Source organism: Uranotaenia lowii, chromosome 1, assembly GCF_029784155.1.
Source record: "Uranotaenia lowii strain MFRU-FL chromosome 1, ASM2978415v1, whole genome shotgun sequence".
Classification (NCBI taxonomy): domain Eukaryota; kingdom Metazoa; phylum Arthropoda; class Insecta; order Diptera; family Culicidae; genus Uranotaenia; species Uranotaenia lowii.
Genome location: NC_073691.1, coordinates 5,553,725 through 5,581,033, shown reverse-complemented (window position 1 = coordinate 5,581,033; position 27,309 = coordinate 5,553,725). Strand labels below are relative to the sequence as shown.

Genomic DNA, 27,309 nt, shown 5'->3' with positions numbered 1-27,309 from the left:
CTTTATACATTTTAATACCTCTTATTGGACTTTTGGAACAACGTGGTCGGAATTGATTGTCCGAGATTTGATGTGCGCGACTTGATGGTTTTTGGAAAAGTGGACGAGGATCAGCCAGTGGAATTTGACCAGCCTTGAACTCATTGTTCGACGTCGCTAGTACAGCGTCGCTACCCAAGAGTCTGGTTAATGGGCATCTGGTGATCAAGTTCCTAAGTTAGGTCGGTTTTTGTGTCTGACAGTGGCTAGGTCCCGTGACGTCTGAATTTGGTAGAAAGCTCGTTGGAAGTTTCATCTGGCGTTTACAATAGACATCGAAGAGGCAAGAAAAGTCAAAATGCTTGAATCAATTCCATTGCAATTCTATTCCAGCTTAAATCCAATCTACGTAGTTCAGTTTGAACTCGGGATATCCCGTCCACTACTCCATTTGCCGAGTATCATATTAAATTTTTGATAAAGACAATTTCATTATCTGAATTACTTCCTTAGGAAACTGTACCTGTATAGAACGAGATGATTTCTTCCGGCGATGATATACCCAAGTATAAGTTTACTAACCTGCTTTCCTCCATCTTTGATAGAGCCAACAACAACCGTGGCCGCGGTGGATATCAATTGCCGGTTCCAATAAAACCATTTAGGGTCTGTTTACCACGTATAACCTAGGGAGGTGGGGCCTCTTACTTCCCCACGACGACGATGGGTAATATAATCGCACACTTAACTCGTTTATTGCCCGGATCTCGGGGTATTAGCTGTTTCCACACTAAACTGAATGGCTGGCCGGCACGCGATTCGATTCGTAGCGCAACTATCTAGCTCTCGCTCACTCCTCCAGCCGGGCGGGAACGGAACGGCACACAAATAGGCGTTAACTTTTGCTGTTCTCCACACTCAACAACACAACCTCGCTACCGGTTATTTTTTCATTTTGGATTTCCACCATTCATTCATCCAGCAAGCTAAGGGTCGGGTTTGAAAAAGAGAGATGAAAATTCAATTATCCTCCAAGAAGCGTTAACAACAACAACAACAAACGATAATTGTGTATGAGTGGCCTGGCTGGCCGCAGTACACAATTATGAAAGGTGCTAATGATGGCGAGAGGTTTAAATTGTGGCCGACTTGGCTGCGGTGTGGATTAACGAGCGAGAGCTGGTTTAGTCCCTCGCGGAATCTCGTTGCGGATGGTTTAACGTTTGAAATAGTTCGGTCGGAGGATGATCCGGTAGCCTACCTAGATTGTTTTGCTGAGCTTCGGAAAACAACAGAAAACATGGATCTCGAAATCGATGTAATTAGTGACAGTGACGAAGGAGGATCAACAACAAGTGGGTGTGAACAGAATAATGAGTTGAAACAATACTCAACGAGCGATCTTCAAATTAGCACTAGCAGCAGCAAATGCAATCGGCAGCAGAAATTTATGGGTGGACATCAAACTTACCATGGAACGAAACTTGCCGGCGTAAAACGGAAAGCATTTTCCATCAACGACATCTTGGGGCTGAACAGTGATGCCAGTGGCACAGGTGCGACGGATGACACCGCACATCTCCCTTCGATTGAGGATTGTTCCAGCAGCCGGGGGGAATTGTACTCGACGAAAATGACAGGTTGTGATCTTGGTTCAATCGTTGCCTCTAACTTCCTTTTCACCGGAGGAGGAGCTTGGATACATCATCACGGGCACGGAAGCCCGCTAGATCCCAGTTCGGATCCTTACAGTGGCCTCGGTGGCTATTCCAGCGATCTTTGTAAGTTACATACAATTGTCAAAACCTGTTTTCCATTGCTTTCTCAAAAAGATTACAACAACAAATCAAACTTAAAACTAGCCCATTCTAAGCCTTGTTGACCAATCAAATTACCGAGGCTAAAGAAGAGCTCCATGGGATAGAAAATTAGGTGCTAAAATCATCATCAATGTGCAGGGTTTTAAGAGGTGTTTGACTAGGCCGTGCCCCAGCCAGCGGACCAGTTGATAATTCTATTGTCACTTTATGGCTTTTGTTGTTGATGTTACTGGAAACGCCAGTCAGGCCCATTTGTTTGTTTACCATTTTCAGTTCTTCACGGTAAACAGAATACAGCAAACACTGCGAGATATTGTTCGATCTCAAATGACCCATTACCGAGGGCATGGGCGTCTGATTCTTTCCTTGAAAGAGTTTAAAAACTTCAGTTGAGAAATATAAAAAAGTCACTTTTCGAAGTACCATAAGGACGTCACCTGGGGACAATGGTTTTTAGAATCTGAAAATTTATATTTCTGAACTAATTTCTGATTGGTTCAAATCTGAGTGAGCTCATGGTCGGAGCAAAAAAAAAATCTATGTTGACAAAACGTTTAAAAAAAAAGTCTGCGTCGATGATCTCCGGGCATTCAATTACAATAAATACCAAACTCCGAAACGTGTGAAATTTTTTTTATATGTTCAAGTTTAACGATGCTTGACGATCTCAACTAAAGTCCAACAAACTTCTTGTGTGGACTTATTTAGCACCTACCCGTGAAATTCGGGTGAAACGACATCTTCATAATGGTTGGTTAACTTAAGTTAGTTAGGAAGGTACTTGCGTGCCGGGATCTATTCCCGGTTGAGTTGCTGGAAAAAATGAAAAAGAACACAATGTTGAACCCACCGTTTGTTGGTTTGCTTTGGAATTTGAAAAAAATCAAAACTCTTTGTTTGTCAACTTACACATCGTTCATCGCATAAAGTTAAGTTCCGTTTAACTGTGCCTATTGATGGAAGTCTCTCGGTTGTTTGCCGATGGAATTGAAAAATAAACCTCAAGAAACGGTAACGATTAGGATGCGAAACATGCTAATAACCCTTTTCCAGCCAATGTGGTGTTGAGGAAGCATTCGAAAATCGACGAATGTGACACTTTTCAATTGTTGGGTTATCAGTCATCAATAGTTGACTTTGGGACGTTGGCTGTTTTTTCTGATCTGAAAAGTATAAGCGACCAACTTGGAATGTATGATACTCAACATGCTGAAAGTTTAACGTTTTTCATTCATGGGTAAGAGCACCCAAAGAGTGATCTATTCTTGGGTCTAATCTAAACAAGAATTAGACCAACAAAATTAGATCCATCCAGTGAAAAAATGACATCCCCATTCGTGATCTATTATCTGTGAAATGGTTCAGAACTGCGTAAAATAGGATCAAAATTTACTCAGTTTTGGACCAATCCTTATACCAGTTCTAAAAAAAAGTTGAGTTGAAACTGGTATAATGGATCACTAGTGCGGTTGCTTTGGTGAGAATTTGAGTCTAAACCAGCTGTTTGGACCACGGATACAGAATACGGGTGCTCCAAGAGCAAGTTCATTCGTGTTGGCACAGAGAACAGAGTTCGAGCTGGAGCTCAACACGTGTGTGTGAATACCAACCTAAGTTTCAAACCAAATGCGTAAGTGGACTAACATACATAAGATGTCGCTACCGGTACACCTATTTTTGTTTTCATTTTTTCGACACGCTTAGAAACTAATACTCATCGCTTATCTCAAAGGAGGCCAGTGCAATGTATGACAGTAACACAAATTTTGGTGTAATAAATTTTAAAACATCATGATTTAAAAAAAATGCAAATCATATTTCAATCGCAATTGAACGCTGTCATACGCCCCATATTGTTCAAAAAATTTTGGCGCTGAATTGAAAGTTGAATTCCAAGTGTTAAAGTATGTGTTGGGATTTTACAATCAGTTAACAGTTTTCTAGAACAGAAAATGAGAACATAAATGTTATAATTGTAAACTATGGTTCGATATTCTGGTTGATGTTACCTGAGATCGATAGATGAGGACTTGTAACTCAGGGTTAGTAATCAGTAGAAATGATTAAAGTTATTTATAAACATGAGTTACAAGATAACATCAACCGGAAAACCGACCCATAATTAACAATTATAACATTTATGTTCACATTCTCTGTTCTAGAAAACTATTTACTGGCAGACATACTTTAAAACTTGGAATTCAACTTTCCATTCAGCGTCAATATTGATTGAACAATATAGGGCATATGCTGGTACATATAACAGCGATTAAAGTATGATTGAAATATGATTTGCATTTTTTAAAAATCAAGATGTTCTTAAAATTTATTACACAAAAAGTTGTGTTACTCTCATACATTGCAATGGCCTCATTTGAGATAAGTTATGAGTATTAATTTCTAAGCGTGTCGAAAAAATGGAAAAATATGTGTACTGGTAGCGACATCTTATGGATGTTAGTCCACTTACGAATTTGGTTTGAAACTTAGGTGGGTATTCTCACACACGATTTCAACAAATTTTTGTTCGGGGCCCGATGTCTGTTCTCTGTGGTGTTGGGAAAAAGTGGTAGAAATTTTGGCACTTGTAGCACATTTTGAAAATTTTACCGTGCAAAAATGTTTTCAAGATCTTTGGGCGTTGCATTTTTTTACCGCACTTTTTCTATTTCAGCCGTATGTGATACAAATATTGTTATTTTTGCATCACACCATGCGAAAATACAACACGTATTGCAAAAAAAACTTGAAGGCGACAGATCTTGAAAATGTTCTTGCATCGCAAAATTTTAAAAATGTGCTAAAAGTGTCAAATTTTCAACCACTTTTTAACAACACCAGTGAACTTGTTCTAAGTTCTCACTATTTTATCTGATTTGTTTACAATTTAAACGTGATATGAACATCTCAACGAAGAAGGAAGGAATAAATAAGCATGCTAAAGTCATAACATACTTGATCGTTTCGAAGTGATAAGAAATTGAATCTGTAAAATCGAAGAATAAATTCGGATTACTAATTAAATGTAGAAAAAGTGCACGGATTTCAACTATAAGATAGGGGATTCACGATCAGAGTGATCTGTAAAAAACCCAAATTTATTTCCCAGTTGATCAATAAAAAAAATAATTTGGAAGCAATCCCAAATCAGCTCTGTCAAGAATATGAAATACATAATTACTACTTTTTGTTTTGCAACGCAACCACTACTTTTTATGAATTCACACCTTATACTAGAAGCATCGAAAGTTGTAAATATGCTAATTATGTCAAACAAAGTAGTCTTAGAATAATTAAACATCAGCCTAGAAGGCATGCAGTTATTAATAGTAAATAAAATATAGTCCGTCAACAACCAACACAAGTTGTTCTGCAACAAGTTATGGCCTGCGTGGAAAATTTTCAAACGGATGCAGAATAATCAAAAAGCAACATGGACTGAAGCAAATTCAGCCTGCAAAAGCTGAACAATTCCAAGCTGGTACTTCTAGGTTGAACTTTTGCTGGTTCGGGAAGGCCAAATAACCAATCGAGATTGTCCGGATGAACACACCTGGATGATGTACATCAAACTACCCAGTAGTTCTTTGTGTAGCTCCTGTTTTTCGGATCCATTCCGATCTAGGGAGAGACCTTTCTCCACCGGCGTCTTAACAGGATTTCAATTCTCCATACGGAACCGCTGTAGAACTTTGGAATGGTTCACCTTCTGCGATAATTCGAGTGTGATTGTTTTGCAGCGATCCGCAATCGGTCATAGAAAGTTTTGGCGCCAACCGAAGTTTCAATTTTTCGATTGCCGCTCCCTTTCTGCCAGCGACAAGCAATGTAACATGTGGGTATAGACTTCGTTCTTCGATTTCAGCATACTTAGTGGGTGTATCGTGTATCTGGGAGAAAAGAACAACCGGTAGTTGCCTTTGAACTAAGAAAGTAGTCACGAAACATACCGGGGAGCGAGCGCTCCCTTTCACTGTGCCTCACCGTCGTTTGTCCCAGGGACTCGGACGCCTTAATTCACTTCGTCGAATCAACTAAGCACGAGTCGAATTCCTTAGTTTCCCCCTATGGCTCGGACATAGTTAAAACTGTTGTCTGAAAAACTTGCTTTCACCTTCAACCGCCTATGGAAATTACTGCTCATCGAGAACAACGTCCCTGGCGACCAAGTACTTGCGCTTCTGGTTGTCCCAGAGTCTGTAGCCATTTGCTTCGCCCACAAAAACAACTTGATGACTTCGAGGATCTAACTTCTGCCTTTGCCGAATAGCATTCAAAAGTTTTGCATCAAAAAATTAACATCTTTTCCAATGAAAGTTTCTTTCCAAACCAAATTTCCGCTGAGGTTACGTTGGTTAACAGCGTAGGACTTCGGTTCATTAAACATACGGCTATTTTTGCTGCTTCGGATCACATCTGTTTTGGGATGGATGATTGAATTAACATTGCCCACACCTTTTCTACTACTGTCATGTTAAATCCAGGGCCTTTTGTAAGCGTAACTTAATCGTATACAACTTAAAACTTGCCTCCTGCAAAACTCTCACCACTCACACGATCCGCACCTTGTCGCCGATTCTAGGGTTATGTTTCCGAGCAAACAGATTCAACCGTTTCGAAATCTGTCTGTCAAATTACACTTGTCTTTTTCTCCCTATGCGCTTACTTTGTTTTTTCTATATTTATCGATTCTTAAAGGCCAAGAGCAAGCTAGAGCAAGAGTCAAGACACGTGCCTTTTGCTTTATTTCCTGGCCTAACAAACATTGGTTGGCAACCTCCAGTGTGAGTTGATCGTTATCAAGGTTTTCCGTCACTAATGTATCGTAGGCCTCGGGAACGGTTCCAAAGAGTATGATGACTTTATCAGCTTCGGTTAACGTTCCTCCGACCACTTGCAACTACCGGACAAGATCCTCGTAGGCGACCAGGTACGGGCGCATTAAATCACCTCTTCGCATTCTGAGACTTCCGATCTGATTCCTAGGAGTCTTTGTGGGTAGTGACTTTTTCGCGTTAGTGCCGTTGGTTTCTCCCGGATGATTTTCAGACAATCGTCCCCGAGGAAAACAATGATGTAGCTTCTTGCCTTCCGGTCTTCCTGGGCAAACCTTTTTGACTCAGCCGGTTCCGTCGACGCTTCCAGCTCCAAAACGTGTTCGACGCCCATCGCTTCAAGGAAAGCTCGAGCACGAAAGCTCCATAGATAGAATCCAGGACCTCCGGTAAAATGAGGGATACCATGAGATTGTTCGGGGCGCCCATAACAACCTTTTGTAGTTTGTGGTCCGTAGAGAAAAAACGCAGATTATACGAACTAGAGCTTTTCATTTGGAGTTTTTACAGTTTGAAGTTTAGAATTGAACTTACTAGGGTAGAAACACTAGTTATTGAACAGGTACCAGATATTGAACACTAGTAAAACATTTACCAATTAAAACAATAATATACAGTAGAAAAAATAATCAAAATTCGTTGTGCCACTGTTGAAGAATTTTCTACCCCTGTTCAAATTTTTATCAAGAATCTCGGACTCTTAAAGCCACAATCCCCAAAACTAGAATATGTGTTCCAATTTTGACTTGGTTTTTCGACTGGATGAAAAAAACAGCCTATTTTTTATTGGGGGAAAAAATCGATTAAAGACAAATAAACGACGAAGATAATGGTATGAGTGTTTTCAACTAAGTCTTTTTTTAATGATTTCTGGAAGAGTGGCAGCCTTTATTATCCTTATTTTCTTAAAATTTAACAAATTAAAGTGTCCAATCATTGGATCACAGAAAACGCCAATGTTTCAATTATTGAACGTTCAATCTTGCAGTACTCGTTTCGTAAAAAAATGCATGCACCAGTTATTGAACAAACATCGGTTGGCGTTTCGAAATATAAACAAACTGTTTCTTGGTTGCTAGCTCAACCAAAATCGCCCCTGCAAGGCATACTATCAAGCGAAATACCCCTAAATATGTGCAATGATATTCAATGTTTACGTGTTCAATAATTAGAACATTGCCTGTTCAATATTAAAATCATTGTGTTTAATCATTGGGACAAAAGTAATTTTGAATAAAAAGGCTTAAATAATCATTTCAAAACATATTCCCGCGAAAAAAAATATATCGATTCGAAGCTGAGAAATAAGCTTAAGCTACGCTATCAAAATTTTATCAGAAAAACCTTTCGTTATTATTTATTGGCCACAAATGTGTTGAATTCCAAAGATGGTGTTCAATATATAGTGTTTCTACCCTACCAAAATTAAACTTCGAGAAAAAATTAAAGCTACTAGTTCCCCGATTGCTTAGATCTCAACAAGCACCAATGAAGACCCCATCTTATTTCGCGCATCAGAAAATCATCGAGTGTTTAAGGCTTTCTGAATTCAATTTTTCAGTGGTGCCAGGACCAGATCCCCTCTGATTCTTATCCAAGTTTCATGTGCTTTACATCCCACTCTTGCCATACATCAATAAAATATCAAGTTTTTACTTAGGTGATTGTTATGATACCTAAACCAAGCGTAAACTTAAGTTGCTCGTCATGCTTTTGTTTCCCATAAGTGACAAAATAAGAAAAAAATGACGAAAAGGTCAAAACAAAAAGAAAAGTAATACCCTACACAGATATATGCAGAAGAAAAATTATTGAGCTTGAGCTTGAGCTTGTTATCAACTACGGTCCACCTACGGCCCCTCCCGGCCAATGGCATAATGGTTGTACTCCGTGATTGGTTTGAGATAATCAATATTCCACAATGAACCAAATGAAAGTTTGCTGGAAACAAGCAACACAATCTCACTGTGCAGTTTTGAGAATCTCCTACTTTCAAATGAACCAATAACAACGCTGGCCAAGTCCGTGTAGTCGATAAGAGGAAAGGAAGAGCAGCACATGTGATGATTTGTTTTGCGGAGGCCGGCTGTACGCCATCCCTCCACAAATCTCACGCTGAATGTATAAGGGTAAGGTATCTAAGGTGGCATGATAAGTGATGTGGCCACTTGGAGTTTAAATTCCTAATCTTCTAAAATGTCTAACATCCCTGTTGTAGCTTCTGCTAAGTTTTAAATAGGCCTTAGTTTTTAGCAGTGATTGAATTTTGCTGAGCATGAGTTGATCAACCATCTCTCGCTCAACGCTTTACTCGGAAGCAAAGGTTGCTTTGAGGCAGCGAAAACGACAAAACCGATGATGTATACGCTCTCAACATGGCCGCCTTCATGAAGCAATATACATTCGAGGCAGCGAATCCAAAAAACCAAACGAATGGCTCTCACTCTTCTCCTGTCACAACCTTGAGGGAACCGAATTCAAAAGGCAGAGCAAACCCGAGTCTCCTCGTTTGTGCCTGGATCGAATGCGTGAGGTTTTTCTGCTATTGCTATTATTGCACAGCAACCGCACGCAGGCAGCTAGTTTTTTCATTTCTTTTTCTTCCCCCCTCTTTCACCATACGTTGCGGGCCGTGCAACGCAATAAGTTCGGTTGTTTTTGTTGTTGCCTCAACCTTTGCGGTCGGCTCGAGTTATTCAAATTCAACAGCGTAAATGAGTATGTGTGCCTCGTCTTCTTCATGCATCATGTAGCAACCGAACGTTGAGAGAGTTCGTTCGGGGCAGCAAACGGATAGTGTCTCTCAGAGCAGATCCTCCTCATGGGGGGAGGTTTGAATGAATGTATATGTATCGTCTCCTGTATAGCTATGCGAGGCCTCAAAGTGTGTATTTTGAATGCCTCTGATGAGAATATTGGTGAGGATTTCAATCACTGGTTTTTAGCCTTAATCGAAAATATGATTACGAGCCTCACTAGACTGCATTAATAAATCATTTTTAACTTCTTCAGTCATAACAGAATTTCTATTGGCTCGATTTTTTCAAAAAACATGAATGTTAATGAAACATTACATTAAATCAAATCTTTTTATTCTCAAAATCCTCAAACTCCTCAAATAATGATTGTTTTTACTCATCCTTATCTAAACCCAGCTACAATTCAAGTTTTATGGCACCCTACAAGACCAAGTTTTAGTTTTATAACAACTCTGATGCAAGGTTGCCGAAAAAATTTGTGTTTGGGCTAACAAAATATTTGAATTCTGAGATCTGAACCTTAAATTCTGTGACAGTTTTCTGTGACCCTATTTCTATGAAGTTTGTTGGGAAGTCATGTGAAACATCAACAAATAAGAAAATACATACAGTTTTAATAGAAACAAAAATCAATTTATATTATCTTGTTTTCAAATTTTTATGAATTAGAGTCAGAAATAAAAAGTCTAAAATGACAAAAAATTCTGTGGTCATTTATTGTTATATTTCAAATCAAACTCGAACAAAAAATGTTTTGCAATGGTTACCTAGGAAATCATTGATTAATACAGTTGACTTGTATCTATTTTTATAAACGTAAGAATATTAATAAATAAAAAAAAACTACACTAGATGGTATCCACATTTTAGCGAGGATTTAAGACCAGAAATAAGAAAAATTTAACAATACCAATCATTTAGAACTGATCACCTTCTCTTTAAACGATGTTTCCCATATTAACGCCCTGCAATTTTCAAAAATTCTCTTTGTGTAATGAATTCAGAAAACAAAGTCTATTTTAAGCATATTTTTATGACAACATTCTAACATCCTTATTATTGTTGAAAAATGTTTTGATATTAAAATTTTGTCTTTATTAATATGCCTTTCCAAAAAAAATATGGTTTCTTGCAACTTCACTGAAAAGTCATATTAGAAAAGAACAAAATGCTTTACTTTTCCGATATCGTTTTGTGAAAAGTAAAAGACTATATTATGTCCTGGTCTCACCGATTGAAATCACTCAAAGCCTTTTCCACATTATTAAGTTTATGCATGATAAAATAGAATGATCCATGCTTACGTCTAATTGAATTTAATAATCAATTCAGAAAAAATAATGTAGATACTCGATACTTATCTGTCGTTTTGTCCGTTATTAAATAAGGGCTGCTCCTTTTCCTGAACCTCGATGAAAACAGTTTTCTGGCTACGGCGCTTTATTCTTTTCTTGAATCCAATTTCAAATTTCGGGTACTTTTAATTTTTTTTCTTGAAACAGGTTCACAGTTCTTCACTAATTATTTCTTCAATTACTGAAATAAAATTCAGCTCCCGAAAAAACGTCTGTCAGCTTTGATATATGCAGAAGAAAAATTATTTTGAACAAACAAATTTACCTAACCACAAACCGAATATTTCTTCCCTTTTCATGATTCAGCAATAAGTTTTATGACTCTTAGATCAAAACTTAAGGATAGTGACCAAATTCTTTAGAACATTTTTAGGTTTGAATAAAAAAGTAACAATTTACGGAATTCTGATTTTAAATATTTAACTTGAATTTCAAGCTTCTATTCTGGATTTTAATTTTTGGAAGATTTTTTCCCCTTTACAGACCCAAAAATGAGCACCAAGCGACGGAAACAGGGAACCGATAGAAAACCTCGTCAAGCATACAGCGCAAAGCAATTGGAAAGGTATCTTTTATTTAATTCCATTTTATTAAATACTCACCCAAATGCTTTCTTGTGTCGACCGTAGGCTGGAAACCGAATTCAAGCAGGACAAGTATCTCTCGGTGAGCAAACGGCTGGAGCTGTCCAAGTCGCTGAACCTAACGGAGGTCCAGATCAAGACGTGGTTCCAGAATCGGCGCACCAAGTGGAAGAAACAGCTCACCTCGCGGCTCAAAATCGCCCATCGCCAGGGACTCTATGCGGCAGCAGCAGCGGCCGCAGCTGCCGCCTCGGGACACTACCCGATGCCACCGGGATTTTCGTTTATTCCCGGCGGCACTAGTACTAGTGCCGCCAGCTATTTTCCTCCACCCGTACTAAACTTTAGCATATCCGATTCGACTGACCGGAGCAAACTCAGGCTCACCAGTGATTGATTCTTTATTAGGTTTGTTAGTAGGACATTGTCAATAAAATAGCGAACTAGGCTGTAAGCTGTTGTTTAAGTTACTTAAAAAGTTTTATTAGTGTTTTTTTTTTTGCTTTACTCTTACAGCTCTTACAACTAGTTAACATTTTTGTGTGTTTTTTGACTGGTTCCATTTCAGAGAAACTATCCTTTGCTTTTGATATTTGTCTTCTTGATTGGGACACATTTTATCACATTTTTGCTATCTTAAACTCTTTCTTTCTAACAACGACGACTCTACGCACGCTAAAGTAACATAGTTTTTTTTTACGAGGAGGACGACAAAACAAAACAAGAGCTTCGATGAGAGAGCATCTATCAGTTGAGGGCTTCTCTACCTGTACTTGGTAGGAAGAAGCATAATATTCCACTTACTGGAATAAAAATTCAAAATAATTAAAAAAGTTATTAGTGAATTACCCCAAAAAAATATGCTTTTTCACAAGTTGATACTTACAGAATAGGAGGACTGAGAAAAGAACTATCGGTATCCAGCACTTGAGTGTGATTAGATAGCCGAAAATTAAATTTCCAAACAGAGCTCCACCCCGACCAAAGGTGAGTGATAAGGCGGCTGCCATCACTCTGAAAGAAGGAGGATAAATGTTGTAAACCAATTTATGTAAGTTAAGACTTATTATAGAAAGAAATTCAATCAATTAGTAATTGAGTCGGCTAAATGTGCTAACATTTTGATAATTTTCCAAGGTTGGAAGCTTCTAAGTTCAAAATTTAATTTTTTATTAAGATGTTGTTAGCTTACCTCAAATTGGTGGGAAACAGATCCACCAGCACGCAGTACACGGTGCTGATACCCATCGAGGTGAGCGCTTCAAAGATGCACGACAGGATCAGGTTCTGAAGCGAGTTGTTCACAAAGTAAAGCCCAAAGGCCGCGGCACCGGCTACCAGGAGGCTGAAAACTGAAGGAAAACCATATTCGTTAATCACTTGGAAACCACTGTTCAAGTTCGGGAAATCAAGACTTACTGAGGAAAAACTTGGCTCCCAGTCGATGAACGCAAAGCGGAAGCCAAAAACTGGTCGGAATACAGGCCAACCCAACGATAACCGTGTGAAGGTACACGTACGGATCGATATCGGCATCGATGCAGGGCAACTCGCTGATGGTTCTGTTTTCCAATTTCATTTCGGAAATGTCACACACCGAGGCCGGCGTATTCGGGTACTGGGTCTCGAACTTTTCGAACCGATTAAACAGCTCCGGAAACCACATCATCAACGTGTAGTAGCTACTGGTTATGCCGAACTGGATCAAACAGGCGATTGTGGTGTTTTTCAGATGTGGCGGCTTGCAGAGGGCCTTCGTTTGGTCCAGGATCTCGGTTATCAGAATCTTGAGATGTTTGCTGTTTCTAATGTTGAGTGTCCGGATGGAGCGGTTGTGTTTCTCCATAACTGCGTGCAATTTTTCGCTTTTCTGCAGGGTTTTTATCTAAAAAACAAAGGTTAAGGGTCATATTTGCATTTTTTTTTTCTAAATGTCTAAGCCTACCGGATATTCCGATCGAAGTCGACCGGAGTTGGCTACATAAATATCTTGAATGATCTCGAGTGCGGCCTCAGTTTCACCACATTCGATCAGGAACTTTGGACTTTCCGGGAACCAAAACAAGGTCACGCCTAGAATTATGCTAATGTTTTAAAGAAAAACAAATGTCGTTAACAAACTTCATCAACCATCTGTATTTCAAGGGTCACAACTTACCTGGGCAAGGCACAGAAAGCGACAAACAAGTTCCAGCTACTAAACATCCAGGACAGCGTCACATCTGTTCGAACCCATTCGAAATTGACGTGGAACTTGAGCGGGATGATGGCCCAAGCTATTAGCGGTAGCAGGATGATTCCGACCGTCCAAAACAGTTCCATCCAGCAGAGAACCTTGGGATAGCAATCTAATGAGTTAGGTTTATAATTTCCGGTAAACTAGATTATAAATTCAAAAAGGACCTATCAACATGTACGATGTTGATATGTCCTTTAAAAAAAAGATTAGTTTTGGAGTACCTTTTCTCGGTATTTTGTCGGTTGAAATTCACCCAGATAGGGGAAGCAGATTCCCATAGCTCCAGTTATTCTGAAAGGATAAGAAACAAAATTTGTTGTAACATTACTCTTCTGTTCAAGAAACTACATTATCGCTTACGCAAATCCATTGATGAAGCGGAGGGCCATGAAGACGAAAAAGTTGGGCGTCACCGACGACAGCAGGCCGATGATACCGTCCAGCAGGTGGGCCGCGATGAGAACCACTCGGCGTCCCTTGGTGTCCGCCAGACAACCCCAGAAATAGGACCCGATGACCATTCCTAGTGGAGGGAAAACAGTAGTAATTGGCTTTCAATATCCTGGCTAACCTAAAACAGCTAGAAGTTTCGACCTACAGATTTAATGAAATTTTTCGACGTTTAGATTTTAATAAGTATTTTGCTAAATTATGCTACACGAGCTCAAGCCAGAGAGAACATTGTTAACATTTGATTGAAGACACACCCGCCGTTACACGGTTGTTTCTTTCCGAAAAGTGACAGAGACACAGTTATGTTCATGTAAGGTGACAAAATTTACCATCAAATTTCAAAAAGGCATTTGTCTCACTAAACGCTTGAAATGGTTCAAAATGCAATGGTGGCTCCAGAGACACAGTTCCTTATTCTGCGCCGCGCATGAGGTGACGATAGTCGAGTTACCCGAGTCACTCGATTCCTGCTATCTTTTTGCCGAGAAACGTCACTTCGGATGACCTATGTGAGTTCTTATCTTATTATCGTAGGTAGTCACCATTGGGTGAGAATTGTTGCATTTCGGTCTTCTACGCTATAGCGTATAGCCTGGTGATCGCTGTGCGTATAATCGTTACACACTCTCCTGTTTATGTCAGTTTTTAATGATGGGCTCGCGAAGGTGATATCAATCGCTGACGTTCTGTCTGGTATTCCATGCTTGCGATAGGTGCTGATAGATCCAGTGTTGCACAGCTCAATCTCCAGTCTCGCGAAGGACTCTAGTATTTAGACTGTGGCCTCTAGGGTTGTTGCACCTACTACTCCAGTTGGTATGGTTCTGATAAAAGCACTCCATCACACTTCTTTTCGCCTACCGTTTGCTCCAGCATCCGCGATTCCTTTTCGTTTTCTTCGGCTTTAACTCCTTCGAAAGTCCTTGAGAAGCAATCAATTTCATTCAAAAGCCATGTCAAATTTAAGGGCGAATACGAAATTATTGCGACACCGAAAATTTCATGCCAATGTTCTTATATTGTTTAGAATCAAACCAAAATTTTAGGGTAGTTTTATTCATATACATATTTACTTTAAAAATCAAAAGAAAACCTCATCGATAGAGCCTTGAGTTTAAAACTGAACGCATTTTCGCTTGATGCCCTCCATCAAAGTCTTTACAGTGTCATCCGGTACCAGTTTTTCATTTTTTTTTCCATTTTCTTAACATGACCTTCTCGTCTTTAACTGTCTTCTTGCTCTTCCGAAGTTCCCGCATCATTATTGCCCAGTACTGCTCCACCGAGCGCAGCTCCGGACATTTTGACGAGTTCATGTCCTTTTGAACAAAATGGACAGAATTGGCCTCATACCACTCCAGGGCACTTTCAGAATAGTGGCATGATGCCAAATCTGGCCAAAATACAGAGCTTCGTCGTGCTGCTGCAAGAACGGCAAAAGGCGCTTCTCGAGGCACTCAGATTTATAGATCTCCTATTCACTATGGCCCTTATTCTACGCCGCGCATGACGTGACGATAGTCGAGTCACCCAAGTCACTCTATTCCAGTAGTCGGTTTAGGTGAGGAACGTCACTTCGGATGAACTTTGTGAGTTCTTTACCCTATTCTCGTAGTCACCGTGGGTGAGAATTGTCGCATTCGGGTGACGAATTTAGGTGACAATTGTCGGTACCTTTTCAGGTGGCGACGAGATAGAAATTTAAGGGAAAAATAATGCCAAACTGAATAATTAGACTCTGCATGTTTAATCACTTTAAAGTATGACGATTTTAAAAACAATCTGAATAATTAATTAGCAGAAGAGAATTGTCAGAGGAGGCAAATTTTTATACAAAAACGCATATATTTGCGTAGTTTGAAATTACAAATAATTTTTTTTCGGGATTTTCCCTTCCATCTCTATAAATAAATTAAATTCACAAATGTCCAGCAGGAAATGAGAAATCTTGTTTTATTTGTTTCTTTCTTAATTTAATTTTTCAAGCTTGTTTCAAATAAAACAGAAAAAAGCAATCCGATTACAATGAAACCGAAATCTAAATAAACAAGAATTTGAATTTTTGATAGCAATCAAAATTTGATTGCAAACTGTGATTTGAAATTATGAAATTGACCTAACAATAAATAATCTGGGCTAGTCAGCTAAATCATTTTTCAGCAATCAAATCAAGAAAAATTCTGCTCCAAAATAACATTAGTAATTACTACACTCATTAATCCAAATCTGCCAAGAAAATAAATTCGTTTGCGATGTTGCTGACCAACAAAAGATGCATTGGCCTATTGGCGTTGCTGAAAGAGTCGGTAATATTTTCACTAGGCGAAAAGCGCGGGTTGCCTTTTTCAATCATCATCTATGTATTCGGTCCATGCAAAACTCTTCCTCCAGGTGCCTGTAGAGTTGATTGACTTACTGGTTCCTACCAGCGTTTGATAGTTTTTTCCAAATACTGCTGAAATGAAAACAAAGGCAATTTTACTTAAACTTTTTCACTAAACAGTAACTTTTTTTACCAACCTGAAACAGCAGCTAAGGTTTCATAGATATCCGGAAGTTTAACACTGGTCTTTTAAGGCAACCGTCGTCCACTTCTGCGTTTATGTGCATTTTTTCCCCCAGTTCGGTGCTGTTTCCCGGCCCACATTGAGCTTGTACAGCAATTATGAAAACTCCACTTTTGCAGCAAAATTTTTCCCATTTTTCGTTTCAATCAGCTTGCTGAAACCGTACAATCCGATACTGGTCCCGGAAGAAGTGGAATTTTCACTCGTTATTTCAAAATTCAATTTCCAAAACTCGAAATGTAAACACCGGCACAAACGATCAGCGCAAATTTCGCCATTTTGACACATGGGTTCATTCAGTCACTCACCTCTGTCACTTCACCCCCATCGACTCCGGGAATAAGGTGACAGAACTCACGGTGACTCCGAGGTGAGGTGACAATCCTCACGTCACGCGCGGCGCAGAATAAGGGCCTATGCCCTTTGTCAAGAAAGGCTCACTCATTTGTCCGCAAGAGCAGATGGCCTGCCAAACGAGATATTTGTAGGCGAACTTCGACATTTTCTTCTTCTTGAAATTGTCGTCCACATCGAACTTGCTCTTGTCGGTAAAAAACTCCAACCCCGGAATTTGCTTAAAATCGGCTTTCATACACGTTTCGTCGTCCATCGCACAGCAGCCATATTTTGTCAGCATCTTCTCGTAGAGCTTCCGTGATCGAGTTTTAGCCGTCAATTGTTGACGCTCATCGCGGTTTGGTAAGTTCTGTACCCCATTGATCGCCTTTGCTTCTGCTTCCGGATCCACTCTCTAATTTCGTTGGTCTGTCAAATGGACCTCAAACTTAGAACATCGATCCCTCACCTTCATTTTCGTTGAATCGAAAAACACGACTTCGAGTTTGACAGCATGTAACATTACACATCAATGAGAAAGTGTTGCACATTTGGTTGATTTTTACCCAATGGCAAAAAGGTTAAGCTCTGTTGAATGTGTCGCAATAAGGGAACACTTTCAGAATATCCGGAATGGTATGCAGCTCACCTCGACTGGTTCCAGTGGTGACTTAGTTCCGATTAGCTCGAATATCCTCACCGACCCTGCTGTTGTTGCCAGAAATAAATCCGGCTTGGGCGCTCGTCAAGGATGAGCTCAGGTTGAACAATACTGCGGATGATCGGTTGTCTGATGATTGCCGATGTCATCGATGGGTTCTGGTATTCAAGGGTTTGGTTTGATGGCTAGTTGATCGCGAGTAGAAAAAAACTTTTTGACACTAGCTCTTATGGAGCACGACGGCTCGAGAGAAATCAGCTGGTTTGGAATTTCGGGTTGGTTGGTTGGTTTCAAACAACGGTCGGAGGCTGTTGGAAACGGACTTGAGGACACTGAAAACTGATGAAATGAATCATCTTGCCTCACTGAACCATTTCTTATGTTTATACACACTGCGCACTGCAAAAGTCAGCAAACCTTCTATTTTAAAAACCTTGGAGGAGACCTAAGGAGGCAAAAGACCTCTGCCTGCGTGCGTTCTTCTACCCTCTCATCCTTCGTGCGAGCTTACGTCAGTTGTCTCGACGTTCCTTCCGTTTTGAATTCACATTTAGTCCCACGAGATGCTAGGGGATAATCCCGGCTGCATAGTCCATTTCCATTTGCGTAAGTCTTTAACTAGAGGGGAGGGGGTTCACCTACAGTTTCGGTGAAATAATCATGTCGTCTTAGAGGGGAGGATTTGCTAAGTTTAGTCGCGTCTTACGACATGGGTCAGCGACCTCGGGGTAGTATTCTAATACCACTACCCCACAGCGTCGAATGAACTCATGTCACTTTACTCTTGTCGACTACCAGAATAAGGTGACTAGAGTGACGTGAGGGTGAAGTGACAAGTCCTTGAAATGGCACTAAGCGCGACATAAATTACGCTGCTGTTGCTGCTGCTCCACTCGGTGCCGAAACTATCAGGAATCCAAGCATGGTATAGGTATATTAATCTCTCACGATCCACTGAACGAAATGGTTTCCGTCTTCCTAATCTATGGCCAGTTGGGTTCCAAAGATGACGTTTAATTTGTTACCTATTCCAGAATGTTAGCTTATAGAACCATAGAAGATCGCTGTGATAGTGGTGAAATTAAATATTGACCCCGGTCGCATGTCCGATATGTAACTCAGCATCATTAGATTAATGCCTGCTTTTCAAGGAATTTGACAGCTAGCTGTCATTTCCCCGTGTTCAATCGTTTTTTGCGTTCAGTGCCATCTGTTGTTTGAAATTGGCATTATAATAAATCGAGTTATTTTGTGCCAATGATATCGACGACGTGTTGGGCGTATTTGAATTTTCAAACTAGGTTCCTAAGGTGTTTTGTAGGAGGGCTACATGTTTGATTATCAACTTCAACAATTCAACAATTCCAATCAATCAACAATTCCCCGTCCCCTGGCGTTACGGACACAGTGCCTTAATTTGGGTTTCAAGGTGCAATGGGTCTACTCATCCCGATCAGGAGAGCATATCAAAATAATAACTCAAACGTATCTCACCAAGATATTTCTATCTGATTTAGTTATAATTAAGTACTGAAAAATATAGATTTTAAGTTTCTCCAATCTGAATTATATCTTATTTTGATTAACAGACTTGAATGGGGTTGAGATAATTTTCAATGATAAAGATTTTTTTCGGGTTGTCCCAAAATAAAATGATTATATCTTATTTTGATATATGTACAACTTTTTCTGAAACACGGACATCGAAGTCAACGGCCCAAACCGTACATTGATGAGTTTCGCTCAACAGATCCTTAAAATTGGATCCAATTTTTGAGAAACCAAAAATGGAACATGGTTTTAGCAAATAATGTGGTTTATTGACATTCCACTAGAAATTTTTCTCGAAACAATCATATTTTGATAAGTTATAATTTTGATAGGTTTTGTTCTGCCTAATATCAAACTATGCTATCTGAACGAGATATAATCTTGAAAGGAGCATATCTAAAATTGATATAATTTAGCTATGATCGTATAGATTTTTTGATATAATTTGAGATATTTTAACATCCTACGAGTACTGAATAATAACTCATTTAGATAGGAAAAAATTATTATCAAAATATCTCATCCTGATATAATTTAGTTTTTCTCTTCTGATCGGGATGGTATATCTACGTAAACTCCCTTGACCCCATAAAGTCCATCTAGGAGCTCTGTTTAACTCAAAGGCTCATGCAATCTATCAGCCTATTTTAATCGTTGGTCTGTTTTCTTGAAGATCCAGTTCTGCTTTATCCAACATGATCTTATCCCGGACGCCTGGACTTATCTAGGGTCACTTCAGGCCAATGTTCGGAAAATCGCTCAAGAAAAGCAATCAGGATTCGTTTCAAGCTAGAATACTTATACCTCCGAGTGCTGTGATACGCACGTGGTAAAAGCATCCTTTGAATATTTGTCGAGCATCAACACTAACTAGATACATAAAAATATACCATGCCCCATCGGGGGCTACCGTTGCTATTCGTCACGTGGCAAGTCAACGGTGATCGACATACTTGATGATATTGAACGTAGCTCCCACAATCATTCACTAACGCCTATCCTCGCATCATTGTTTATAATGTTTGGTATTGATAGACGATCATGAATGTTTCAGAAGGAAAAATCTGAAGAAATAATAGGACCACATGTTTCAAAAAGCCGTAGCAAATGCTGGACAGTTCATTGCGGTTAACTAGTAATGATTTTGTCCTTCTACGTAAAGTGAAAAATTAAAAATCATATTGTAACCTTCACACATCTCTAAGAACTGATACATATCAGTTGTGATCCTAGAAGGTTGAAAACCATCAAGGAAGGCAATCACCATCGAGACGTTCGTTGCTGATAGTCTACGTTCTTCTTTTCCACATCATGTTTTGCGGGAATGTGTCAAATACAACAGCGTCGTTGTCATGCATGATTGTTTGAATGATTTGTTTGGAGAGAAAAAAAATACTGCTTCGATTTTTTGGCTCTGAATGCAGTAAAGCATGGCTGATTGAAAATGATTGATTTTCGGAACATTGCTTCAGGCCAGTTGCATACAAAATTTCAGCCCTGAAGGATTTGACCGCATTATTGTCGTTAACCATACCAAACCTTAACAACAATTCAACGAAAAACACGAGCAATCAAACAAGAAGGAGGCTTAGACCTATGATGGACATCGACGCATAAGTTTAATATTTCACTAAAAAAGATAAACATCAAGTCTTGTTCCAATTATTCGACCAAAATTAAAAAGTCAATCGAACTGGAACATGACTCAACCTTCTTACAAAACAGATTGAAATAAGTTAAAAATTAAGCCTTTCCAAATTCGATTGCTTTTGCTTGAGCTTGAGCTTGAGCTTAGATAAACCGTACATTTCAGTAGTTGCTACTCCGTGATTGACAAGAACCATCAAAATTGTACATAGATCCAAATAAATGGGGCTTGGGATTAGCTTACCATTTTCTGTGTACACGTTTTGAAGGTTCTTTATCTTATATGGTCAATAACGGCGCCGGCCACGTCCTTACGGTTCATCGGGGAAAGGGAAGGATTATTAGTTCGACTTCCGTTGCTACTAGAGACCGAATACACCTCTAAATCTCCACGGTCGTCACAGGAAGGGTGGTTTGTTAGTGGGGAAGGTAAATAGGATCTGGATTCCCTTTGGGAAGGGATGTGATCAAAGCAAAGTTAAATATTTAATGATCGTCGCGTCGCACACTATCGAGTACATCGCGTTTTTATTTAGAACAAATACGTCCTAATGTAGCATTGTCATACACATACAATGCATTAAGCACCGGTCCAACTTTGAAGATTATCGCGCGTTTAAAACGAGAAAAGCAAGAATATCCTAATGAGAAAAAACGTAACGCATTATGCAAACGGGGAGAGAAAGAGAAAAAAAAATAAAGCTCGGGATGAATAAGCCTCCGAAGCTTAAAATTCTTAGAGAAAAAAAAGAAAGAAAAAAAACGCCTCCGATCGCGCCTCGCTTATCTGATGTACCTACTCTTTTCCCAAGCAACCGAACGGAGGAGAAAATCTCCATTGTTGCTCTCTTGCAGCATTAAGACACTATTTATAAACACCGACAACCGAATTAACCGATCACGTCAATTTTCTCCCCGCTAAAACACACTAACACACACACAACGAACCGACCCGACTGACGGAAAAATTATCCATTACCGGGAGAGAAAAAAAAATAACCGCATTTGAAATAACTAATATTGATATCATCATACACGTACAAAACACTTTTATCGCGCGCTTTAAACCAAAAGAAAACACGTCCAAAAAAGTTTCTTTTGAAAACAGAGAAACATGCCAAAAAAGTGTTGTTTAGACTAGAAATTAAAAGCAACATGTACTTATCTTGTTCTGATGTTGTACAGTAAATATTTACAGCGGTCACAATAAACAAACACGAAGCTTTTTCTGAAAAAGCAAACACTGCGCCATCTATCTTTTAAAACCAATCTTAACACGATTACAGCGCTATCTCCTTCCGAAAAATGACATCGCACTTTCGTTAAAGCTCTTCAACAGCCATGTTGGCGTCATCACACCACCAAAAATAAAACGAAGCAATCAGTGCACTTAAATTAAAAATTGAAAATTCGATTGATCCATCGCGCTATTCATTATACCACCTTGATTAACATTGGTCCAAACACTAAACATATCGACTTAACAAATGAAACAGAATAAAAATTAACTCTATCACTATAAAATGAACTATTTCTTCCACTCATGGAAAATCACACCCTATACTAGGCAGTGCTTCCAGATCCTATCTTTCCAAATTCGATTGCTTTTGCTAAGCAAAAAAAGGCCATAAAATGGATAACTGACATTTTAAAATGTAGAAAAGTTTATTACTGTTCAAAAAATATTCAAAACTATAAAAGCTAGACAAGCTGAAATATTTCTATCGTAAACCAACTGGCATTCATTCAGTAAAGGTTCCAGTTTGCCTCTAACAACACGGAAACAAGCAAAAAGCAGTAAAATATAAAGTGCAGCAACACAACAACATGACTTCAAATTGCTTTCAAAGTTCATTCACTTTATGGTGAACAGATAAAGAGATTTTTGCTCATTTCTAGTTGTTGAAAGCATGACCCTAATCTAGTATCTTTCTGTACGGGAAGAAACTTAAAAATTTCGGGAAAAAGAACCCCAAAACTCCTATCTCTCAAACAGTACTCACCAAGCATCGGTGCTCCCGTGAGCCAGCCCTTGTCCTTGGATTCCATGTTGAAGTCACACGTCGCCGACGGTAGGACGAAGGAGATGATCGTAATGCCGACGGCGGTGTTCGCATAGATCAGCCCACAGACCGTTAGAAGGCGGTAGTGGAACTTTCCGAATCCGCTCAGGACCAGCGCATTCTCGAAGTCTCCGCTCCCTGCCTCGGTGAAGTCCAGGCCTAAAATAATGGAAATTATTTAGAATATCTGTTGAACAATATCGAATAATTCCACTAACCCATCACAGTAGCCGCTGCTCGACCAGCTGGTTTGTTCCGTTCTTAGTAGGCGGGGTCGAACTGATGATGAGAGATGATTTTTAAACTATCTGTAGTTGTTTTTGCTTGTGTTTGCTCTACCGGGATCGGATCGATTGACGATTCGAAAAAAAAAACAATATGGGCGGCAAACCCTTTCCAACAACGCCTACCAGGATTGAACTATATCACGGTCGAATTGATTGTCTTCTTCTGTGATGATCGGCACCAACTATCGGTGAAAATCGTCGAACTATCGAACACAAAGAGGGGTTTAGCTGAAAAAAAAAAGAAGAACAATATGCAAACGCTTTTATCAGTTAAAATATTTTGTCCGGCTCAAGTGTAACAATTTATAGCTCTCTGGTTGACAGTTTTATGTCAGCGTCACCATCATTGAATACGTCGGTCGTTACATAGCCTCAAACATTCTATATTTACTTAAGTAAGTTAAGCGGGATTGCGCACATGTGCAGCGCTTGCCGGTTGCCACCGGTAACACGTGATGGCGTCTTCTTTTTTTGTTTGGATGTTGATTTTTTTTCTTCCCCCTAACTCGGGGGTGGTTCTTATCTTATACTGTTACATCGGAACTGTTCTTACGACAACACCGGCCGAAAAAAAAAACGGGGGCAATGGCTCGATTATTTAAGACCATGAATTGAACAACCTGTCATGCACTTTTTCATTCACAAGACTTTTGAGAGGAAGCGCAGGACCAAAGGTGGATCATCTACATAGGCTTATGTATGTTTTAGCAGGGATCAGGTGGAACTATTTTTAAGTTGTTGTTTTGTTGTTTTTTGGCACGTTCCTTTGCCGTTTTGTCATTTAGGATTGATTAATGATGCACGATTGTTAAGCTAGCTTAGATTCCACCCATTCAGAGTTTAGATCCGAATTGTGATTGGATTTAATCCTTGTTTGGATGATCAACTTTTTGACTAATAATATCAACTTTCAGAATAAAAAAACTGAGTAAAATTAAAAAAAAAACGATGCTTAATATCAGAATAACAAAAATGGCCGAAAGACTAAATTATCTACATTTAACATGACAAACTAACAAAAATTATCAAAGTCGACAACGAGTGATGAAAATGGTAACACGCAAGCCAAATTTTAATTAATAAAAAATAGACATTTTTGAAAAAAAAAAAAAAAAATTAAATCCTCAGCTAGAAAAACTCCAAGGGAATATTTCAGCAACGTTTCTTGAATCTCTACTGTCCAACAACATCACTATACCTGCGCTAACGCTATCTGATGCTGACGTTTTTAATGCCCTGATTGCAGTGAATATTCCAAAGGGACCAGGACCTGACAGTTTACCACCGGTGCTCGTAAAAAATTGTGCCTCCGCTATAACGATCTCTCTCACAAGGATTTTTAACTTGTCACTGTCATTCCGAGTTTTCCCGCAGGCGGGGAAATTACCATCGTCAGCTCTTTCTGCTCTGTGAACTTTCTGATACCGGCGTTCCCCGAGGCAGTCATCTGTGACCACTTATTTTCATTCCATCCATTATTCGAACAAAATCAAGAGAAAGGTAGGAGTAAAATGCACTTGAGATTTGAATTTTTCGTCGAAGCACTTCAAATTGTGTTCGATGCTTCCTAAAAAATCTTAATGAGTCTTGAAAAAAATAGCTAAAAATCATATCCGAAAATCAAACTTATCTTTCCTCAATTTCAATGTTTTGGTAAATTTTGCGAATATTTTGAATAGATCCAGGGAAAACCGGGCAGTTTTTTATAAAATTCCGGCAGGACCGGACTTGTCTCGATTTTTTGCTTGAATATCCAAGCAAGCCGGGATGAAATCGGGCACTCTTGATTGCTCATTTATTTTAGATCATTCCAACGAATCTTTAAGAAAACTTGAAACGATAAGAAACAACATTCAGAAAAAATAACATAACTTGAAGGCGATTCCTGGAAACAAATAAAATTTGAAAAAAAAAACAGAAAATTAACAGAAAAAAAATTATCTACTATCTTCGATAGTGGATAGTACTTCAGGATTAAAATTCGAGAAAGCTGTTGTCCTCTTCCATCAATGATTTCTCTTCACAAATCGTAGCTTTCAATTTGAACATTGTTAACCACTCCGAAAATTTCGGTGACCATCCAACTAAGCCACACGGAGGACTCACCTTCAGGTAGTAGGTAAACAGTTTATTTTTTCTTGAACATTTTTGCACAATACACAAAACTGGCACGAATGGTTTTTCCAACTTTTACTAGCCGGTTATATAAGGGATGCATGAACTTGAAAACTACAAGCTCTAACGCGGCGGAAACGGCTGATCTAGTAGTCCTTGCAGTCGATCAACGGCCGGAACGGTTTGACACTTTCACAACACACCGGATGATGGAGTCTATTTTTTCACAACAGAAAACCCCGTAGAAGGTTCAAAGCCTACTGCTACGAATGCGAAGTTCGTTGGGACAAAAATCCATAGTTCTTCTGAAATGTTGCTCGATACCAAGGAAGAGAAGGGGGTTTCAGAAAATTTTCATCCCACAAGCTCCCAGCTTAGTGGCTAATCGACCTAAGGCCACGAGACGACCGATACAAACTGCGCACTTGACTTTGACACGGGACAGTAAAAATAGTACGCGAATCCTCGGGGATTGCGACAATCACCAGAGTGGTGCTGCGATGCACTATTTTTTTTTGTCTTTTTGGTGTTCGATCCCCTCAGGAAAGAGAGAGTGCATCCACTTTCACCGAGCGCGCTTTGCCAACTAAACTAAGCTACAAGTCGAGGCGCGAAACCGGGATTCGAAGAACCCTTCCTATAAAATTAGAACTTCGAGAATGAACATTGTTTGTGTACCTACGATTGTTGGCTGTTTATCATGCCTACAAAAGAGCACACCCCGGTCAATGGACGCTACCCCACCTAGTCAAGTCGCACAGACAGGTGTTTTGTTATTGTCAAGTGAATCGTTCAATTGGGCCAATTTGCATTCCCTAATTGGTGAACTTTCGAATGTCAAATCTTCCCACTGACGTCGGTTGAAGGAATTCCAACCATTGGTTGCCTAACTCACTTCTTAGTACTTGACGCCATATGATTCGCAATGGTGACGCCATAATATCTTAACCCCCAGGAATGCCAATCGCAGCATGCGTTGTTTTGAATTTGAATGGTTGTCATCTTGTTTCGGAAGTAACAGGTTCTCTTAGCAAGAAATGCCGAGGGGCGCGTCTTGACGCCGCCGTTCATCTTTCTTATTTTCTTTCTTTATTGGTGTGTGCAAACATCATCGTCGTATCCTTAAACTTGCACTTGTTGTCCGTTAGCTATGCAACACGGTCAGCTTGTCATCGTCAATCTAGCTATACTTATATAGCTAACTAGATTAAGGAATCCGAAATTGGGGGGTTAGCACATTCGGCACAAACACGTTGGCAAACAACAATTTTGAGCCGCAAAGTTGGCGTCTCTTTCTCGTCGTCGTCGTCATCGCCTTAATCAGTTGTTGTGGGTGTTAATTTGCGCTAACCGTTTAGCGGCAGCTAGTTTTCGCGCCAATTCAATTGGGTTGGGTATTGAGCGGGTATTCGATCGACGATTGATTAAGGTGTCAATTGTAAAGGTAAACTTGCGAGGGTTGTTCGTAAAGATCCGCTCTTTTGCGGCCGCGTAATTGATTGTTTAGTCGTTGAATTTACTCCCCCAAAAATGGGGATGATTGCTATACAATTCGAATAAACACTTACCTGTTTGTACCTAGAGGCACGTGTTCGATTAGCATTCGATATTCTTCTGAAAATGGGGCTGCTCCTCTTAACGCACGCACCGAACCTCAATTGTCACAGCTCGGTAACCTTTTGCCTGGCTTCCGGTTCGATGAACATCCAGTGGCTCTGGCTCGTCGATTTCCTATGATTCCAGGCTCGACGAACTCCAACTGGCTTCCTGATCCGACTACCTTCCGATTGGCTCCTGATTCGGCGATCTCCACCTGCCTCCGATTCGAAAACCTTCCAGTTGACTTCTGGGTTCGACTCCTTTGCTGAGACTCAAAGCTTTCTCATGCGCTTCGACAATTTTCCTGAGACCTGACGCCTCTCAGTGGTTCCAGCCCGACGACTTATACTTGGTTTTCCGGTCCGACGACCTTCCGTGGTATCCCGCTTGTTAGTCTTCCAGTGGCTCCTAGTTCGACGATCACCCAGTGGATTTGACCTGACAACTGATTCGTTGTCC

At 39.7% G+C, this 27,309-nt stretch overlaps 2 protein-coding genes across 9 annotated transcripts in view; one reads left to right on the top strand and one right to left on the bottom strand.

The window, feature by feature from the left end:
• The first annotated feature begins 1,102 nt into the window (after window positions 1-1,102).
• Window positions 1,103-11,895, top strand: LOC129738740 (homeobox protein MSX-2). 2 transcript variants are annotated; one of them, XM_055730000.1, is made up of 4 exons: window positions 1,301-1,334; window positions 1,393-1,760; window positions 11,232-11,313; window positions 11,378-11,895. In XM_055730000.1, the coding sequence occupies exons 2-4, from the start codon at window positions 1,430-1,432 to the stop codon at window positions 11,727-11,729; spliced, it is 765 nt and encodes a 254-aa protein (XP_055585975.1). In that variant the 5' UTR covers window positions 1,301-1,334; window positions 1,393-1,429; the 3' UTR covers window positions 11,730-11,895. The 2 variants fall into 2 exon arrangements, with proteins under 2 accessions (XP_055585974.1, XP_055585975.1); XM_055729999.1 differs by having other exon boundaries at window positions 1,103-1,760.
• LOC129738737 (synaptic vesicle glycoprotein 2C-like) overlaps window positions 11,791-27,309 on the bottom strand; it is a 29,892-nt gene continuing 14,373 nt past the window's right edge. For 3 of the 7 annotated variants that reach the window (XM_055729993.1, XM_055729991.1, XM_055729992.1), the window contains exons 2-11: window positions 23,068-23,364; window positions 22,790-23,008; window positions 13,932-14,094; window positions 13,793-13,862; window positions 13,491-13,666; window positions 13,278-13,416; window positions 12,752-13,217; window positions 12,525-12,684; window positions 12,219-12,346; window positions 11,791-12,135 (exon numbers count right to left, since the gene is read on the bottom strand). In XM_055729993.1, coding sequence (XP_055585968.1) covers window positions 12,080-12,135; window positions 12,219-12,346; window positions 12,525-12,684; window positions 12,752-13,217; window positions 13,278-13,416; window positions 13,491-13,666; window positions 13,793-13,862; window positions 13,932-14,094; window positions 22,790-23,008; window positions 23,068-23,071 — 1,581 coding nt within the window. In that variant the 5' untranslated portion in view covers window positions 23,072-23,364 and the 3' untranslated portion in view covers window positions 11,791-12,079. Of the gene's footprint in view, window positions 12,136-12,218; window positions 12,347-12,524; window positions 12,685-12,751; window positions 13,218-13,277; window positions 13,417-13,490; window positions 13,667-13,792; window positions 13,863-13,931; window positions 14,095-22,789; window positions 23,009-23,067; window positions 23,365-25,242; window positions 25,826-27,309 lie in introns of those variants that run through there. The other 4 variants (XM_055729994.1, XM_055729995.1, XM_055729996.1 and 1 more) reach the window with 4 other exon arrangements.